This window comes from Oryzias melastigma, linkage group LG12 (genome assembly GCF_002922805.2).
Source record: "Oryzias melastigma strain HK-1 linkage group LG12, ASM292280v2, whole genome shotgun sequence".
Taxonomy (NCBI): Eukaryota; Metazoa; Chordata; class Actinopteri; order Beloniformes; family Adrianichthyidae; genus Oryzias; species Oryzias melastigma.
Genome location: NC_050523.1, coordinates 5,096,814 through 5,117,988, shown reverse-complemented (window position 1 = coordinate 5,117,988; position 21,175 = coordinate 5,096,814). Strand labels below are relative to the sequence as shown.

Here is a 21,175-nt window from a genome sequence, read left to right as displayed (position 1 = left end):
TCAACTTTGTCCAGTGTTAACAACTTTGTCCAATCTCAAAATCCTTCTCCAATCACAGAAGCTTCATCCATTTGCCGTATCTTTAGCCAATCACTGCAACTTTTATCCAAAAGCTCTTATTTTGAAGTTGTTTTGCTTCGTTATAGTCTCTCGTGCATTCCAGTTCTTCTTGGTGTTCTGGGTAGCATAGTTATATGACAAATTCCACCCCTTAGCTCGATAACTGTTATCAGCTATATAGGACAAGTGTATTTAATGCTACACTGTATCAACTTGATAAAAGATCTGATGATTTGAAGATATGTAAACACAATCACAACTCTTACAATTTATACAAATGTATTGTATTACTCGGAATAATGTATTTATGCCAATGGAAAATTAGATGCAAATATTCTATTTATATATTTATAAAATAATTATTATAGTACTCTGATTGCTTTCCTAATGGGGATTCCATAAAATTGCACAAAACTTAATAAAAAAAATTGTCATTTAAAGTTTGTATGTTCTGCTTTTAGTTAATAAAAATTATTATTTAAAAATATCTCAAGTTTTCTTCAGAAAAAAGCCACAACTCCCAACGATTATGACAAATTCCTATGAGATCCTGTAGAAACTAGATAAAATACTTTGTTTTTATGCAGACCTTTGTAAAATGTTTTAAATGAAATCCCAAGAGTTTGTCCTGCACACGGACAGCTTTAAAGTCAATGATGAATAAACCGAGAGGCAGAAAAATATTTTTGGAGCAGACAGAAATTAGATCATTTTTTGTTGTTTTAAATTCTGATTGATTTATATTTGAATGATTTGTTTTTGTAACAAGCTCCCAGTGGTTCTATTATGAACTGCACCTAAATCCAGTGAGCTTTGATTTCAGGATTGCTTCAAATCAGAAGCAATAGATTTACTACTTTAAGGGATTTTGTGATTTATCGAAGTTTTACTAAATTCCATTCTCTTATTTTAATATTCCCAAAAAGGGAAAGTTTTGTTAAATTATTTTTATGGTGTAAAACAGAAGAATTTATATTATTCTTGGTTGTAGGGAACTTATATATATTTAAATTTGTTACAATAAATAATACAATATGATAAATATTTAAATGTGTTAATCTAAGGCTTTTAAATGTAGGTTTATACCCAAAAGCTCTTAAAAATTACATACATATCAGACAATGTTTGGTTGATGAAGTCTAACTCAATTTGTCATCTGATTTATTTTCTCTCTATTTTTTTCTTTATGTTTTGGGTTTTTTTTGCTTTTAATTTAGTTAAATGTGGACCACTTTATGATTTAAATAAATTAGATGTTTTAATTCCAGCATTTTTAATTTTTTTTCAAACATTTGCACCTGGTTTCAGTTGTAATCATTCACAGGTGCCTCTCGTTGACTCGTTACCGTCTCAGTAAATCATCATGTTGGTTCAAGTTCCTTTTTAAATGTTCTCTGTCTGTCAGAGGTTATTCTTACAATCTGGTTTTGTTCATTTTAAAGTCAGTTTGATGTTAAAGTTTCTGTAATTATGATTTTAAGGTTTTTTTTAAATCTTATTCTTAAGATCACTCTTAAGACTTCTTTTGAATTTTCATTTTATTGCTTGCTTTAAATTCTTGGGTGACCTGGTTTTATTCATGCCTTTTTTTCTTTTTAATTTTTTTTCTCTTAATATTTCTTTTAAATGTTTTGTTTTATGTGAAATACCTTGATTTTTTTTTATATATACAACGAAATGTGCTATATAAACACACTTTATTTGTCTTCCAACAAAACTAAGATCTAATCCTCAACAATGAAGTTTAGTGTTTACTCCTTGCAGAGAAAATTTTCAAATTAAAATATACCAAAGACTGTTTTATCAAAATAAATTGCAACAAAATAATTTTTTGTAGCAAATGGGTTAACCAATTAGTCAAATTTTCTAAAAATATGGTTTCTATGAACTGTGCAATGAAAAATATGATTTAAAAAAAAATCTAACAAAATAAGTAAAAGTAGAAGAGTTAAAGGGAAAGATGGGATTGGAGGATGTAACACATTGAGCTTTCATGGCAATTTCCAGTAGGTGTAACAAAATAATCCATGTTTACTTAAATAATTGATTCAATTGCATTTTTTGCACAAACATTGTTTTCTACATTCATCAATTTTACTGAAATTATGATCAAATTACAGATTCTTCATGTGGTCCTCTTGCTCCACCTGTTGGGATGATTTAAAAATGCACTTCAGCCTTTATGTCTAAGAAAAAATGATTTCAATGATTCAAGGATGTTCATTTTCCAGCATAAATATGAAACACATTGGGAGGTTTTGGTCAAATTTATTTTGCAAGTGATACATGTGTCCAGGGATTGTCTTAACAGTGACATCTTCCACCCTCAAACAGTAAAGATGCTCAATGAAAAAAGGTCATTTTTACACAGACTTTTTACACCATGTGAATATATATATATTGTAGCACGAGGCGTAGAAATGTTCCACTTGACTGCTTTTGTTTTATTTAGTGTTTTATTTATCACAGATTTTGTTCCAAGCTTAATTGTTTTAAGTTACTGTACATTTTCTCCAAATCTTTTATTTAAAAAAGCTTCACTGTGTGCTTTAATTCTGGCGTCCTATAAACTTTAATATCGGCTGCGGCTCCGAAGGGACCAGATTAATATCATGCTCCCAGGACATAAAAAGGCATATCATACAATCAAATATGCTCATTAAAAACAGTCTGTGGAAGTGGCATTTTACATAATGTCTGCAGAAGCAATCACAGGGACAGAGGCAGATAAACCATAAAGTATAATTATTGTAAAAGACAGAAAGGAACCAGCACATTGTGCAGCGACGTGTAATTCAAAGAGGTGTGAATCACTGGGAAGAAGTTGGGTAATTGCTTTTTGTGGAGTGGTCCACTTTTTTTTTTGTTTTTTTAAATAGTTTTTGATAGAAAAAAAAAGAAATGAGAAAAGATGAAGCATTGACATGATCAAAAATGTAAAAGTAAAAAAATAGCAGGGTCTTTCAGTTCAGCCCTCATCTTTTGAGGTGTTATCTTCTGGGTTTTCATCACCGTCTAAATCATTGTGCAGCCTCTTGGGGTTTTTACTTCTCTCCTTCAGCTGGACTGGCAGAGGTTTCACTGGTGACGAGACAAAAAAAACAAAAAAAGAAACATGAATTCACATTATATTTCTGCTAGTTAATCTGACTTTAAGAAATAAGACAAAACTATATTTTTGTTTAATTATTCTGCATTTTAATTCACCCAATTGTAATTGTTTTTATTTTTTCAGCCTTTTTCAATTTTTTTCCTTTTCTTTCATCTACTCATTTATTTAGAAGTATTTAGCTTTACCTAGCAAACCAAAATAAAGAAGGGCCTTCAGCTGCATTATTTTCCACTGTCTATTATTAAAGACCCACTTCAATGAAAATTGTATTTTTAGCACGTTCCTGTTCAATTTCTCCCATGATGAAATATAAAATAATTTAAGATTAAAATAGCATTTCTGAGTATTTATTTATTGATATAATGGATCGGGAGGTTTAAAAAAGCTCTGGCTTGTGACGCAGAAACCGGGTCAAAGTCTCCTTTCTCCACAACAATTCTGATGAATCCACTTGCAGACAAATAGATTCTTTAACATCTTTATTTTTCTCATCTGAGGTGCCATGTGGCTCTAAACTGTATGGCTGGATAGCTTCGGTATTAGTTGCTTTTTCTTTTCTTTTTTTATGCTACACGAATGCTAGCTTGGGGCTGTGAGGAGCTACAAGCTAGTGGGAAAGAGTGCTTGTGTACTTTTGGGTTCCGGTAGGAGGTTTTAGAGTGTGACACCAGAGGCTGAGAAAAGTTCCCTGTAATGTAAAGAAAAAGCGACTTATAGCATAAATAAAGGGATGAGGGGAAATTAGTAGAGACTAACTAATGCGCTAATCCGTTATATTGCTAGAGACGCTACACTAGCCTGTAGCCATTCTCCAAGATACGTAAAGAACGACGCCATATTGGAAAGGTCGGTAAACGATGAGACATGGCTTAGCAAATACCTTTTAGCTTAATTTTGGTCTTTTCTTTTTATTAGATAAATTTGGCTTTCCTAAAATAAATAAACTAAAACACAATTTTAATTTTGCAGCAGTATCACTAAAGTACATTTAAATCTGTTCAGGCTTCGTACAACTTGTTTATCTACCATGTTATCCCTTTTAGCATTTATTACTCTTGTATGTCTTATTTTGTTTGTCTAATTTTTGTAATTTAGTTTCCCAATGTTAACTTTTTATGAATTTGATATACTCTTGTTTTATGAGTCAATTTTGAACAGTTTCTCATCAAAAGTGACATGTTAAAATAAACCGATATATAATTTTTAGCATTTTTTTCACATAGTTTAACCATATTTCTGTCATTTTACATGCCTTCAACTTTTTAAACCAAGTTATATTTTAGCTTTTTTTATTATTTTGAATTGCTGAGTTAATTTCATCCATCCTCCAGTTTGGGTCATTATTTATTCTTAAATTGCTAATCATTATTAAGCTTCTTCTTCTTCGATGTCACAGCTTTCACACCAATAATAAAATATAATATTAATACATGTATTATTGTCATTTTTTTTAGAACTTAAACTGTGTTATCTGAATTTATTTAGATAATCTGCAATTTAATTTTCTGCAGGAAAAACATTTGATCTATTTTGAAATGAGTCTGGGTCAGCCGGGACATCATTTTTGTCAAAAATGCGGCTCTCACCTGCTGATGGAACAAATTGGTCTTCAGCTGCACCTCCATTATCGCTGTGACTGCCGCCAACGGTCTCCTTCTGTTCCTCGTCTGTGACGATTCTCTGCCTCGCGCTCTCGAAAACAGACTTAATAACAATTGAATCCTCATAGATCTGCAGTGGTCGACACACAAACACACACATATACACACAGATAACCAGAGCATGAGATGTCCCTTCTAGCGTTGAGATTCAAACCTATTTACGCCAACAGAATAGACTCCGAGAGGTGATTTTTATTGCCTGAAAATAACAAAATTTCCTGGGATTCACCTGGGATCCCTCCAGATTGTAAGTCTGAGCGTTGTGGCACAAAAGGAAGACGTCCTTTTCCAAATCCTCCACACTTCTGTACTTGTGATTTCGCACACGCTCCTGAAAAAGCAGAAAGTGGTTAAAACTTTTTACAATGAAGCCCTCAGGATGAAGGTTTAAAGTGCTGGGAAAAATCACGAGTGTGTCATTTCTACTTAAAAGAAAATAGTGTTTTACACATAATACACTGACTGAATCAAAAAAAAAAGATGGGACTTCATTATTTAGGCGAATAAAATCCTGAATCATTTTAAAGGACTAAAATAAAAACAACAGTAAAAACAACCCAAATATTTGGGTCATGGACACAATTTTTGAAGAAAACTGAAGATAAAAATTGCTACTTTTTTGAACGCATGTGTTACATTACAACCTAAAATAATTGTTTACTTTGTTTATTTTGTTCTTGTAAATCTCACGAAATCTAGTTATGTTTCATAAAATATATATATTTTTTAAACTGACCATAAGTTTCATGTAAAAAGCTACACAAACCATGATAGCACCACCTCTGTGCTTCACAATTGAAGTCAGACATTTAGTTTTCAGGTTTTTCACTGGCTTCCTTTATGAATTAAATCTTCTTAAAAAAAATAAATCGTTAAATTCATTTAAATACATAGTTGCCATATAAAAAAATTATAAAATTGAAAATTTGATAAATAAAAATGTGATTTAGAGAAAACAATTTAGATGACTGATTCTTTGCCAATCATTTTCTGGATTTTTTTTTTTTTTTACTTTACATTATCTCATAGAGATGTTTGATAGATTGTCCTCATCATACATAACTTTCTAATTGCATCAAACTTCTCGTTATCTGCAGAGATCAGAGTTTGAGTTCTAAGTCTGCGCAGTCCCACTCACTCTGATCCTCCTGAAGTCCACGGGCTTCCGGATCAGCTCGTAATACTCCGGCACTTCCTTCTTGGAGGGAAGCTGCACGAAACCTTTACTGATCTGTCGCCCCAACCTGCAAGAACAGGGTCAGCTTCCACATGACAGAAACAGTGGCAGAAGGTTTGTGGAAACCAAAGACTTGCAGAAAAATACAGATGAGCTGGAAATACGTAAATATGAATTTTTGTTTTAGCTTCAGCCTTAAGTTCACATTTATGGCCTACAGGCAGTTTTTTTTTGTTTAATCATTTGTGCTTTCAAAATGTTTGGTTACCCTTTAAACTACAAACTCGGGTCTAATTTGTCCCATCATGCTTCGGTGAACCACCTCACTGAAAGATCCTCACCCGTCCTTGTAGTTCATAACCATGTCCACCAGCGTGTTCAGCGTTCTGGTGAGCTCCGGTGGGTTTGGGGGCAGCTTCTCGGCCGGTGGACGGCCTCTCTTCCTTTTGACCTTTTCGCTGGTTTCCTGCCCCGCCGGTAGCTCTTTCTCAACAGGAAGATCACTTTTGCGCTTTTTCAGACCCACGTCGTCCTCCATGTCCTCCAGAGAACCGTTCTCTCCTGCCTCAGGCTGCAAATGGAGTAAAAGCAGCGTCTGAGAGGGGGGGTCATGAAAGACTGCAGACATGTAGACAGAACCGGGCCATCTCGCTTTATATGGATCACTTCATTATTCTACATAGAAACAGTTTTCCTTTTTGGCTTGTTTTAAACAATTTTTGTGTTTAAATATGTTGTCCAGAATTTTTTTATTTTTTTTATTCAGTTGTTTATTTTACTGTGAACAATTTGATTATAGCACAAATTATTGTTTTCTCTCATATTTTCTGGGAACATTTTACAAACAAACAAAGGACAAAAATCATACATGACAAAGTATGTTCAAAATCGATAAAGTAGAATTTACAGCTCTTAAATTATTTAGGCTGTTTGTCCAAAGCTTTTATTGGTTTATTAATGTGCTGACCTCGATGGCCTGTTGGTGTTTAAGCGTTGAGGTTGGCTACCTGACCCTCAGCAACACTTCAAGTTATGCAGCTTTGACCTTTTGGGGTTCTTCTGGGACAGCCAATCAATATATGGTGACCCAGAGAGCTCAAAGCATAACTTTTTCTTTCTTTTTTAATTCTGTAAAGCACTTTAGGTATTGCTTTAGAAAGAAAAGTGCTTGAAAATAAAAGTTTGATTTGATCTGACCAAAATAATGCACTGCATAGCAATTATCAAATAAAAACAATTTGAAGTTTTCAACATAATAATAGACTTTTTAATCCACCTTCCAACTTATTTAGAATTATTCCATTGCTACACCTCCTTAAATGTTTGCTGTAAAACTCATTTTTACCTTAAAGTTGGGGTTAAACTCCCATAGATGGAAGGCATTTATCATTATTTTTCATAACTTCTTTTCCCTGCATTTTCCTTTCAGTCAAAATGAGTGGATAAAAAAAATAAAAGTGACCAACAAAACCTTTTTTCCTGAAGTCCAAACAATGGCTGAATGTTCAAAGTGCCAGGAAATTAGATTTTGTGTGTGTGTGTGTTTTTTAAGTAAAACATCAACCGACACTTTGCTGTAAACCTTGCCAATTATAGCTGTCAATTCAAAGAGAAGTGTCACAGCGTGCTTTATGCTGGCGTTCGAGTTGACAAAGGCTAGCAAGGTGCTCTTTAAAAGGAAAGCACAGCAGAGCCACCCAGAACAAGTTTGATTAACTATATTATATGTGAACATGACTGACATAAAGTAACTGAAAAATCCTTAAGAGGACAAATGAGTTTTGGGTTCAAGTGTGCGACCATAAATGGCTCAACTCCAAATATATTTCAAATTCTAAAATTGATCGATCAATTTATGAATTTACTGAAAGAAAGTGATGGATCATCGTGATTTATTAAAATCCACCTGTTTACACTCTCCCCCACTAGCTTACAGCCCCTCACACCCCCAACCGAACATTAACAGTGCAACAAAAACGGCAAGCAAACAGACTATTTTTCAACATTTTTTTTCTATGCTCCTGATTCGTAACAATTTTAATAAAGAAATACTCAGAGATGCAATTTTTAACTTGTCATGTGTTTTCCTCCTGGGCTGATCACCACTCCGCCTTAATGGGTTTCACTGAGTTTGTTTTTCCCCTCCCTTTTCTGTATTTAATAGGTTCCCCTCCTCACTTCCTTGCAGGTTTGTTATGTTGCCCGACGCACCAGCTCCTTTGGCAGGTTTTTTGATCTTGCGTGTTGACCTTACTTTGCCTTTGTGACTTGGATTCCGTTTGTCAGCATTTTGCTCTTCCTTGGTTTTTGGATTTTTCGTATTAAAGACTTTTTTTGGAGCTGCCAGCTGTCCTGCATTTGTGTCCGCTCACTAAAGCTTAATTTTCTACACATAACTGTTCTCTATAAAGAAAAAAATCCACAAAAATACGTTTAAAAACACACCTCGGTGTGTGAAATTAGTTCTCCGCAGTTTACCCACTTCCTGGGGGAGCGGTGAGCTGCAGACACAGTCGCGCTTGGGAACCATTTGATGTATTAACCCTAACCTTAACCCTTCCTGCGTGTCAGTGCAGCCAAAATTAACCCCCAAAACGTTCAGCACTGGCTATAAATATTTAATAAAAATCAGGCGCTAGTCGTCACTTTCTTTAATTATAAACAATTGGATTTCCACCAGTTTTAAGTCAGCTGTTAGACGCTAGCTAAATGTGGGATCCCGGGAGCCGGACCCGAAGCGCACCCAGAGTCACGTACATGCCTGCTGTACCTGGCCCCCTCTCGTGCAACATTGAGACCCCCCAGGAGACCCGACCCCACGTCCAGACAAGCTGGATGGAGGGAACAAGAGACCCTCACTCAGTATAGACTGCTGGAGGCGGATTTATGAACCTGTCGCACAATACGCAAATGAATAAACCGTGCACTGTTTATGTGCAATTATTAGTGATTATTGTGCCAATTACATTATATTAACATCATATGTGATACGATGGAAAAGTTATTAACTGGACAAATGCAGAACAATTGTGGAAAGTCACAAATTTCTGAATGTATCTTACAAAAATGATGCACAATTGCCCAAAATTAACGTAATAATTGAAATATGCATGAACCGCGTTATTCTCAACCGACCAAAAATTTTGAACAGCTCAAAATTGAATTCACATAAAAACCCTTTGGCCAAGACCCTTGAAAGAAATTTGCTCACACCAACAAAAGACGAACACAAGAAACACATAAATTATTACGCTTGTATCACAAAAGACTTAAATTAAATACATCGAGAATGCACAAATTGCATGTTAAAGGCAGAGTGACATGGCCCTAGTGCTGTCTTATGGGCTCCAGATGACCCATTCCTTACATTGACATGTTATCAATCCCATGGTAAATGTGGATGATGGTGGAGAGGATTTCATGTCTGCCACAGAAAATCAAAAAAATCTTTGAAAATAAAGGTTGATGACCAGATGACCCCACTCCCAACATACCTACGATAGCATAAGGGTTAAGTTGCCCACCTTTCTTCTCAGCCAATCACATTTATACATATTTTTGGGTGTTTATCTCTCCATATTCAAGACAGTTTTGCAGACCTTCTTCCACCCACTTCTCCACCAGGAGCGATGTTGTGACAGCTCTGGCCTTTAACCACCATCAGCTTCTAAATTCTGGAGTTTATTCATCAGACATTAACCCCCAAAGCTATAGACTCTAACTCAAATACATCATTACTCCTATTCCTAACATTTTTTCTTAAGGAAGCTTGGTGACACATTTGCTATAGACCTTAAAATGTTACATTACAGTGAAAATATCAGTTTGTGCAGAAAGAACAAGAAGAGATCTTCCACCAAAAAGTTTGTAAATTCCTTTCAGGTGGTGTCATCAGACCCTGAAACAGCAAAAAGTGATTAATGTTCTACTGTCGGAACTGCTAGATCCTCATTCTGAGCCCATCTTAAAGGGATAAGTTCAATTCTACTATACCACCAAATGACTTTTCTGCACCGTCGAACATTTCTAAATGCTGACACAGAAGAAGCCACTGTTGTTTGACTGATCTAAAACATTGGAGCTGACAGTCCGAGTCATCACCTTCAACAAAACCCATCAGAGATTGGAGTTCACTGACCAGCACCTCAAATTGATCCTGAGAACTGCCACAACAGAACTCATTCCATCCTTTGATGCACTGGCTAAAACAGACAAATGACACCGTTCAAAATGATTCTTTGGAGGATTTTTTTTCTTCTACTAGAAACTGTGGTATAAGCCTCGTACTTTTTGCTTTGCCATTTCCCATGTAATTTATCACAAACTTACAGTCTATGCTTCTACCCCATGTCAAACTTAAACTCCAGTTGTAAGAATTACTGCTGTTCCAGGATATGACAATATTTGATGTGTTGTATCCTCTGTCCTTCTAATTGGTAAATTCATGTCACTGTTGCTGTTACTGACTTCTCCGTCTTTTGACTTGGAATTGATTCAAATTAATTTCATGTTTTCTACTGATGGTCACCCTTACTCTGTTTCTGCTGATTTATCAGGAGACCTCACACTCGCTCAGTACAGATCTCTTTATACAGTCAATCGGCAAGACCCTTCATGCTATACTGTCCAAGTTGGGGCTCTCCCTGTGCTGGTCCCTAGTCTGGATGCCAAAACTAAAATGTGCGGATCAGTAAAAGCTGATTCGCTGTAGCGATGCCTGAAGGGATAAGCCGAAATGTGAACAAGAAATCTCAAGGACAAGTGGTTGTGGAGGACCAAATGCTGCATAGAGACTATGGAGGCAAACTCAGATTGAAAGAAGAAAAATAAAAAGTAAAACTCCAACAGGAGAAAACGTAAAAGCAGAATTTGACGTGGAGCAACTGAAATGACAGAAACAGCTGAGTCATGAAACAAAGAGGGACAGCAGAATGTAAAAATAAAAAAATATATGACTGATCATCCCATGGAATGGATTGACAGCTTTTTAGTCCAAACGACGTTAGCTGAATTACAGATATTTTTTTTAATTTTTGAATTGGTGAGTTAAGATTATCTATTTGTCGACTGACAAATAATTAAATGACAATTATCTAAAATGTTAGAGAAGTCAAATCAATGTAGAAATGTAGCCACCTTTAGCCAAACAAATTCCAGGATGCTATCATTTTTATACTATTTTTTGTGTTTTCTAAACCCTTTTACACTGTTTTTGTTCTAAATATTTAAGCATAAATATTTGTTTCAATGAAGAATCCCAAATCTACACCTCTTAAAGACATAGATATGATTTTTTTTCATTTTTCATTCATGCGAAGAGGACAAACATGATTGTGTGAGATGCTTCACAAGCAGCTACTTTCAGCCATTTCACTGCAGCTTTTCCCCCCAAATATCTGCAGCAGCCTGTAATCTCCACAAAGGCAATTAGAGGCCAGAAAGATGAGCATGCTCGCAGCAACAGAAAAAAAAGGCAGAACACTGATGCATCAATCATGCACAGAAATATTTTTTAAAAATCGGGTTTGTTGCAGCAGGAAAACTGCGACTGTAATGATGGCGAGGCTGATCAACATCGAGGGAAAGTGCTGCAAAAAACCATCCTCCTTTGAAAGCCCCGCGACTCTCTCCGGGGGGGCTGGAGCAGAATACTGGAGGGTAATCCTCAAAGAAGTGTGACACAGCTGATTGACTGCATGCGCCAGCGCGCGGTGTCAGGGGTGCGCGTGCGGCTCCGAGCGTGTGCTATCTCCTGACAAGCCTGCCTCTTCCCTGACTAATCTGGCAAAGATCCCCCCCATCTCACCCACCCACCCTCATCATCCTTCTCTCCTGCACACTCCCTCTCTCCCTGCCCTTACATAAACACACGCGCTCTTTCCCGTGCGCGCGCGCGCACATTTTATCCATCTCTTCCCATGCACCCTGGCCGAATCCCGAGCCTGAGCGCGAAGATGGAGAGGGCATATTTACCTGGCTGCAGTCTGCAGGCTGGCGCGCGGGATCGGCTGCAGCTGTGGGGGAGAGAATTAGCAAACCAGCATAGCGGCGTGCTGCTAGTCTCTTCATCAGCTGATCACTCACAAGCAGAAGGGGGGAGAAGAAGAAAAAAACGTTTTCATACACAAATCAATGGGACCGGGGGGAAGCGCCAACGCCGGATCCATCGCGCGTCCGCAGCTCCCACAAGTCCCTGTCCCTGACTCCTGAAGGCCCCGAGCAAGTCTCCCCCTGCATGGTTTTATTATCCACTCCAGCCGGACCCCCCTTTTCCCCTCTTCCCCGCTGTTAAAGTTATCGAGTCCATTTTTTAAGAACTCCTCTAACTTCTCATTTCGATTCGTAAATTTCATAACTTTGTCTTCTCAGCAGAAATGGTGACTCCAACTGGGAGGAGAAAAACAGATCCAGCAGTCATCCTGGCTGCAGAAGCACATCTGGTTTCTGTGAATCAATTAGAGACTAATCCAAGTTTTTCTGCAAAAACAAACTAAAAAAGTCAAAAAAAAGAGGAAAAAACTAAGTGTGTGTGTTATGGGGAAGAGTTACAACAGTGAAAATAGTTTAAAGACCCATTCCGATCCTCTTTTAATCTATTTTTAAAGTAGCCACAGTGGTCTTTTAATTATGATTATGCCATTTTAAGGCAAAAAAAAAAAAAAAAAAACAACGACAAAAAAACTGTTGCTTATAAGGATATATTTTCTGCAAATAGTTCATTAGAAGTTCACCTTTGAGTTGTGGGCGGACTGTTGGCGCAAGTAAGCTTCTCCTGAGTTCCTATCCATCTGTCTCCCACTAGCTTACAGTCTATCACAACCCCAACCTAATATTTATTACCACTGCAACAAAAGTGATGAGCAATACCGAAGCTATCCAGTTAAACTTTTTTTTCTCTAGAGTGTGGCATTATGGTTTCCCCTTTGTGCCGAGTGAGCCTCCATAAAATAAAATAAAAAAAACAATAACAAATTAGCACAGGGCTCTCCTACTAGGAAGATTGAGACATCTTCAGTAGTATAGTGTTTAAAAGGAGATGTTTAAATACAGAAACAGGAACCCAAAGGGTGGGTCACACCAGACCCCGCACCAAATCCTCCAATATAGTGCACAAGTCCTAAACTCTGGTTAGGTCCAATGAGAGGGGTGACGGCTCTCAGCCGGACCATATCACGCTGAGCCGACGCACTGACGGACGGCACTCAGCTGAACCACAGCGGCGATGCCCCAATAGTGATGCCCAAAAAACAGGTAACAGTGCCACCTGTTATGACTGGGTCTAGACCATAACAAATAAATGGAGAGACGAAATCAATTTTAGTACTTGATGTAATTTTAATATGCATAAACAGCAGATGGCGATGGAGCTGGACCTGATACGAAGCCCTCGAAGAAAAGTCTTGCTTCCCTTCTAAGCAGATCTTTAATCCCTCTCCTCTGGTAGGAAAACACCTGCACCTGTGTGGGAGGAGGAGCAAAGGGAAAGGCAGCAGAAACAGACCCAAACGGCCATCACACTACCAAAACAACTGTCAAACGGTCAATCAAAAAACAGTGGCACCTACCCACTGCCTGAGAGGATGACCACCAGGAGTTGCACGAGCAGCTAACAGCGTCTGGTGCTGCACCCAGGGTACCCTTCCTTTTCCTGAGGAGCAGTAGTTTGCCTATTTTTTGCCCGTATCCATCCGTTAGGGCAGTTGTGACTAAGGGATGAACTATGAAGAAAGTTTTTAGACTGTGGGAGGAACTTCACAGTTCCACCTTCAATCTTACTGATGCAGTGATACTTAGTACCAGGTGGAATTGGAGGGCTATGGTCCTGAGGATTGTTTAGGGTCCTGGCCAAAATCATTTTTGACCCCTAATCTTGAACTAATATTTTCAACATCCAGATCAGGATCCAGAGGGTAAGGCATAGTCTGTTTAGAGAATTTCTTTCCTCCTTGAGTGTCCACCTGGTAGGACGCTTAGGGAGTGCCACAGACTCTCCAATCAAAAGTTATTACCGCCTCTTGTCTCTTCTGCTATCCTGGATACAAGTACAAATCTATCCAGCAAAAAATCTGGTGGCTCTCCCTGGTTTCTTTTGCAGAGGAAACAGTCACTGCCCAGTTACCTCTGCCACTTCTTACGATTGGCTTTTTCTCCAAGTTGGTGTAAATTTTCAATTGTAAAAGGAAATTAAAATGTTTACATAAAAGAATCAACAAAGCATATAGAAAATAGCTAAATTTGACGCTTAGTGGCAAAATTTGACACTAAGTGCAGCAAAAACAAAACCACAGATTTAAAATGGTCATATGGACAAAGTGCTTGTTTCTTTCCGCGTCCAGACTGGTGGAAGGCCACCAGCAACAATGTTGTACACCAGGGCCTGCCTGTCCATCGTCCTGCCCTTCTTGAGCTTGGTAGTCCGTCATCAGGGTGCCGTTCACAAGCTTATGGTCCTTTCAACTGTCTTTGTCTCCAAGGAGGGTTTGGTCTCTGATTGATCTAATCAAGTTTGTTGCTGCCATTGGGTGTGGTGGAGGGTTTACCAGGTTCTACTCCAAATATTGGAGTCATACAAGATGTATTCTGACAGCAAGAAGCAGGTTCCACCTCATCATTACAGGTGGCTGTGGTGGAGAGGTAGAGCAATCGACCTCTAATCGGAAGATTGCAAGTTCAGATCCCGCCTTGTATCTTCTTGTGTCCAAGTGTCCTTGGGCACCCCACACTCCTCCTGGTGGTCAAAGGCTGGTCCCAGTGTTTGGCAGTGGGGCTGCCATCAATGGGTGAATGGGACTGACTATAAAGCTCTTCAGGCATTCAAGGAAGGAAGAAAAGTACTATATAAGCATATGCCATTTACCTTTATAGGGTAGTTTTCCATAGTGGACTTACCTCTCATGGGGTACTGCAGAACGCTGGTTTCCTGATTTTCTGGCTCATTTGCTATCTTGAAGATTGGTAACCTCAAGGTTGTTCACCAGTGTCTGCAAAGACCTCTTAGGGTCCATTCCACTGCCCACATTTCTAGGGTTAAGCCTGTTTGGTCCTTTGGGTTGGTTCCCTACTCAGAATCCACAACTTCTGCCTTGATCATCTTGCCTACATGATCTGTCCCATTCTTCATTCCTACCACTGGGGTGATTCTAGCTCATTTTATCTTGGACCCCACCCTGATCTCGGATTTTTATCATTGCCATCCTGATTAACATAGCCGTCTCCTCTAATCGAGTTCTCAAGTCAAGACCTTGTTGTGTTGAACTTGTTTTCTGTCCTTGGCCAAGCATATACCTTTAGCTTTGTAGTATAGTCATAGGATATATTTTATCTGGACCTCCCTTGGATTTATAGTCATTGGATCCTTTCTTTTTCATACCCCCAAATCCAAGACAAATTATGTCAACCAGATTACAAGACTTTTAGTATCATGACTCTTGTTTGCGACCCTCTGAAAAAACAGGTAGCAGGAGACTTTGTCACTCCAGTTGTAGTCCACTCAGTTTTCACCCTCTGTTTACTTTTCAGTGTCCCCTGCTATGAGCCATTAGCCCCGCTTGAGTCAGTCGAGCTTTGTGCCGACCAAAACTCTGGTAAGACTGATTCTCCTGCAGTTTGCTTCTTCAGAAAGACTTACCTTGTCAGTCTCTTTAATCTCCAGCCACCAGGAGACGTGCTCATGTCGCCGTACCCCCTGCTGCTGCTGTGGGCCGTCATTCAGCTCCCTGGAGCTTTCTATCAAAACTTTGAATCTCACACTCATGAGTCTTGGTGTGCTGGGTTTGTACGTCCTATAAATATTTCGAAACATATCCTTTTATTGAATGGTAAATAGCGTATACTTGTATAGCTCTTTTCTACCTTCATTGAAGGCTCTAAGTGCTTTACAATCACAGTCCCATTCACCCATTCACACACACTGATATTAAATATCAATTCAGTATTTAGAAATGACAGAATTAGCAGATAAACCTTTTTACCTATAGAAATGAACCACCTTGAAATATTTAGAATACTTTGGATTATGTCAATTATGATTATTGTTAGGACCTTGGATCAGTCTGCAATGAAAAGAAGCTTCATGAATGAACTGAATTCAACAAGTTATCCGATATCTTCATTTGAGAAGTTCTTTCAACGTCTTAAAAAGTTGAATATATAGTTACATTTTCTACTTTAATTTATTTTTAAAAAACGTTTAAGTAACACAAATGAAAGGCATATTTGGATGTTTTACTCTCCTCTGAAAGGTACTTTATGTATTTACTTTGGGAACTATTTTTTTCCCTTTTTTATGAAATGAGTCATTCTGTAAAAAAAAAAAAAAACAAAACATTGCTTTCCCTGAGATACAATGGGCTTTATTTATATATTTATATTTAAAAAAGCTTTTATTTTAATTTACATTTAAGGAATATTATAATTTGAAAATACAACATAGTAAGGGGGGTGTTTATTCTTACTTCAATTATCTATTTTTTGGGGAAATACAGTTTTTATATTGGCAGTCCTAAAAAAAATAAACCCAGATGAATATTTTTACTCTTCCTCAGATCTTGATTGGTTTTTCCTCATTCACCATTTTAAACATGAGAGAATTTTATTTTTTACTCCAATAAAGTAACGCAGCTTTTTGCTATCTCTGCATTAAAACCATTTTGTCTTGGAGCTTATCTCATTGGAAATTCAGCTCAAACAATGAAAATGTTCTTTTCTTGCGACCCTGTCAAGGACATCATTGCACATGAGCTTGCTGAGTTCAAATCCTCTTTAATGCACTTTGCAGCTTTTAGCAAACACTTATACTTTGAAATGTCCGTCCCTGACAAAATGCTTTAGAGATGCTGCAGCTTTCCTGGAAAGCTCTCACAGGTGACACAAATATACATTCACAGGTTTGATTCGCAGAACTGAGCAAAGGTTCTTAGAAACAAGCTCCTAGTAACATCAATATTCCGTTTTTTATTGATCAATTAAATTGAAAAAGCCACTAAAAATCTAATTAATATTTGGTGTGTGTACTCTGCAGAAGCAAGACTTTAAATAACTTGATTAAACCCAATGATGGACAGAATGTTTGGTTACAACACTATTTGAGTTGATCTGAAGACAGTTTTTCAGCAGTGTGATCTTGTCAACCTCTCCAAACTAGGCAAACTTTTTGAAAAGTAGACATTTATTTTTTTTGGTCGCCAGTTTTCAAACATTTTCCTTTCTGACTTAAAATTTAATATTTATAAGAGGTCTAGAAGAAGACCAAAGAGAAGGTTTATTGATCCAGGGAACGATTCATGAATGTAGCTGGTGCTATTTCCAATGGTGTTGGAGTAGGCGTGTGGAGTCTGGCAACACAATGCATATTGCGAAACATGTGTCATGATACAATATGTATCCCAATATATATTTTTATCCGAATATATATATATATATTTTTTTAATTCTTAAAAAAAATAAATAAATAAATAATGACACTAGAGACTTGGTTTTTGGTCCATCCATTCCTGTAAATACTTCTGCTCTAGTGAAAATCACCCAGCGATAGTGCTCTAGGGTCAAGAAAACAAAGACTTTGCAAGGGGTACAGCTTTTCTGAACTGATGTGTGGGTCTGAGCTATTAAGTTTGTGAGGCGTGTGGGAAACCGTAAAAGTTGTTTCTTTTTGGGCACTCGTAGATCGATGACCTGAGCATGTATTTTTTTTCTCCAAACTTCTAAGTACTGTCATTTTCTTGACGGTTTGGCTCTTTTCCTGCTTTTGATTAAAATAAGTAAACTCCCTGAGGAGACCCTCTCTTGATTTTTTTTCTTTGAGTCCACACAGATGCGTTCAAGCTTCAAGTTTTAAGAGAACATTTCCGTACTTTCAGGATGCGATGAAATGTTTGATGAGAACGTTTTGGACAGTCGAGCTGCTGGTTTCATAAAACGATGATGTGTCAGAGCAGTGTTATCGATTTGTTTTAGCCACTGAGGGCAGCAGGGCGAGCTGTAAACACAATTTTCTCCTGAAAGCCGTTTTATTCCATGAATGTGAGAGCAAACAGATGCTGTTTTACTCAATCTGCAGACAGGAGACCTCTGGATGAAGACAAAGCCCAATGTCGCTGTCCTTTCAATCTCTCTTTAAAGGGAAATACAAGACTGAATGAAAGCTTTGTTTTTACAGCCCATGAGTTTCGAAAAATAGCCCTGAATCATAGCAATAATAATAATACTTAATTAAAAAAATAATTTAAAAAGAGAGGCTGATTCATATGGCAGGATTTTCATCTATTTTAGGATCAAGAGCTTCATTCTTTTCTATTTTCATGAAATGAATAGAAATCCGTTTTTGAAATTTCTTTTATTCATGAGTTATCAAACTAATTTCAAGAGTTTTACCCCAAAAATTCAGACTTATATTATTCAATTATAGTATAAATCTAAAATTTTAAAGCGACGCCAATATATTTTAAAGCCTGTTGAGATTTTGTGAGAACTTTATCTACAATTTTTTGCTTTCAAACTCAATTTTATTCTAAAAATAATCGACAATTTGTCACATTTTAACACAAAGTAAACTATAAACTAACATAAAAAACATTAAATTGAAAGTGATGATTTGCAAAAAATGTGTGCACTATGAACATTTTTTAACAAAGCCTTAGATTTAGGTCTGAACAAATTTGGGGTTGCTTTGCCAAATCTTGCAGTCGCCATAGTAACCCCTAGCTACCACCATTAGAGTGGCGAGTTAGGAAAAGGGATACTTCCTTGCTGCTGGAACAGTTTTTACCGGAATATTGTGAAAACTTCACCCATGAATCTTTTGCTCAAGCTGACGAAGACTAAATTACATATGATATGAACACAGCCTATTAGGAATATAGTCGTGGCTAACAAAATTATTCCAAGGAAATCTAAAAATAGTATTTTTGTCATTTATTCAAAAAACTAGATAAACCTTTTTGTCAATTGCCAGGAAACCAAAAGATAAAATAAGTATTAATGAATTCGTCACATGCAGCTTTAACCAGATTTGTTTCTTTTGTTTCCATTTTATACATTTTTAATTTGTCACCACACATTTGATTGTTGTTATGAAACAAAAAACTGTTTTCATTTAATCTTTAAATAAAAAAATGACTAAATTTATCACAAAAAAAATAATTTTTTGATAGTTTCGGGGTCATTGTGGAATCATTACTCGCTGTTGTGGTAATAAATTAGAAAGCGATGTAATTACTTTTGTTAGTAACTGAGTAACATAGCAAATACAGTTCAAATTTTGTTAATCAATTTAAATTACTACAGAATCCATCATCACTTCCTTACCCGTACTCACATTTTGTTACAGCTGGTGAAAACAAATGAACTTGTGTTAACATTTGGCTCTGACAGTGTCTCTTGGTTAAATAAAACAGAACGGATATTAATAATAATTAATTATTGACGCATGCACACACACATGCACTAGTGCAGCTAATGGTCAAAGTAAGATAAAGAGAGAGATTTTTGAATTTTTTTCTTTTTTTTTAAATAAAGACAAAAACATTTTAGTGCAAATTTTGTCTTGGAGAGGAAGTGCTTTCCAAACCTCTAGTGTCAATGAGCATCCTGTCTTTGCACTATGTAGACAACTATGAGATGTACATATTCTCGTGTTGGTGTTACAAAGCCTGATTACCCTCGTGTAGCCTCCATGAATTCATTTTGTGGATTTTACAAGAATATTTTGTTTGTGCCAGCTTTATTCTTTTAAGATTTTTTATGTAAGAGGAAAAAAGTAAAGTATTAAGTAGTGAATTACTTTGTACATTGGGAAAGAGAAAAGTAATTTAATTACAATTCATGCAGTAACTAAGTAAAATAATTAAGCACTTTTTAAAAGTTATCTATCAGTTTTTTAATAGAGTTTTAAAGATAGTTTATTAAAGCAAATTGTTAAGTATTAAAAATCCTCTCAAAGTCCCCAAACTACTTGGAGTTAAAACCTTTTTTTATTTAAATTCTTAGTATTTTGAATTGATTTTTTTTTTAAGTCTGTTTTTCTTTTTCCTTTTGTTAGGTTATATCTTTAGTAATTGTCTGCCAGATTGATTATTTTGTTCTGTTTCGTCCAAGAATCTATTTTTTCAGTCTGTTTGTCTTTGATTATCTTTTTTAATCTTTCAAAACTCAACAAAAACTCAAATTACCCCAAACAAGATTCAAACTTTACAAAGTTTCCTCAGCATGTGGATACTGCAGGTCTGCATTCCACTATGTTTGAGAATACCAGGTCTCTGATTTGAGATGTTTTTGTATTCAAATATCAGTTTTATAGGAACCAGGAGGACCTTTGAAAAAGGGCTGCAGAAACACAAAAGACTTCGGGCCTCACATGTTTGCAGGATGCATTAATCATCGCTATAACCACATGCCAAAACACATTCACTGTTTTGCAAACCGCACAGATGTGGTGCACATGCAGAGTCATAACTCTTTGCAGATGTTTGGCCTTGCTGCCTTTAAAATCTGTAATAACGTCTTGCCATAAATATAAACATTGTTTTTTTTCTAGCACGTCAGTTTCAAGCCACTCAAAAAATAATAACAAAAGGCAGATATCATCTGAGAATTACCCAGTTGCTCAACACTGCTGTTACCATGGAAACAGTAAGATTTCCGATGGCAGACCTTTTACTGTATTTTATTGCTGGGAATTAACCCAGAGAGTGTGTTGAATCACAAACACAAGAAATGGAAATGCCCTGGAGCTGTGAGAGAAAGAGAGCGGCTGCAGGCCACAGCAAGCAAGGACAAAAACACTCATTCACATTTTACTCTTCCTGCAAACCTCTCCCTGTTATTTGCTTTTAAAAGCTCTCAGGAGCAGCCGAATGCATTCAAAGTGGAATCATGAAATAAGGCAAGAGAGCAGGAGGGTTAAATATCGCACTAAAAGATTTCAATAAAGTTTGGAGCTCTAAAATCTAAATGGTGTTTGTTGGGTTATAAATCAATCCTGCATTGCCACAATCGCATGAAGTTTAGCCACAACTGCAGCCTGAAGGTTACTCAGCATATCTGATAAATGATGCATGAGCCAGTGAAATGTAAAATGCTGTTTGAGCCTGCAGTTCAGCCCAAAAGGGGCCGCGATGATGAGACTTTGATCAGGGAATAAAGACAGAGGAAGGCACAAAGAGAGCG

General features: G+C 36.9%; 1 protein-coding gene across 1 annotated transcript; it reads right to left on the bottom strand.

Annotated features, from left to right (window-relative positions):
- Positions 1 to 1,658: 1,658 nt before the first annotated feature.
- Positions 1,659 to 13,853, bottom strand: LOC112163442 (probable global transcription activator SNF2L2). Its single transcript, XM_024299827.2, has 7 exons — positions 12,135 to 13,853; positions 11,984 to 12,024; positions 6,352 to 6,581; positions 5,972 to 6,077; positions 5,063 to 5,164; positions 4,759 to 4,903; positions 1,659 to 3,141 (listed from the first exon to the last, which is right to left on the bottom strand). Exons 1-7 carry the CDS (start codon positions 12,361 to 12,363, stop codon positions 3,029 to 3,031), a joined length of 966 nt encoding a protein of 321 aa, XP_024155595.1. The 5' UTR covers positions 12,364 to 13,853; the 3' UTR covers positions 1,659 to 3,028.
- Between the last annotated feature and the right edge of the window lie 7,322 nt (positions 13,854 to 21,175).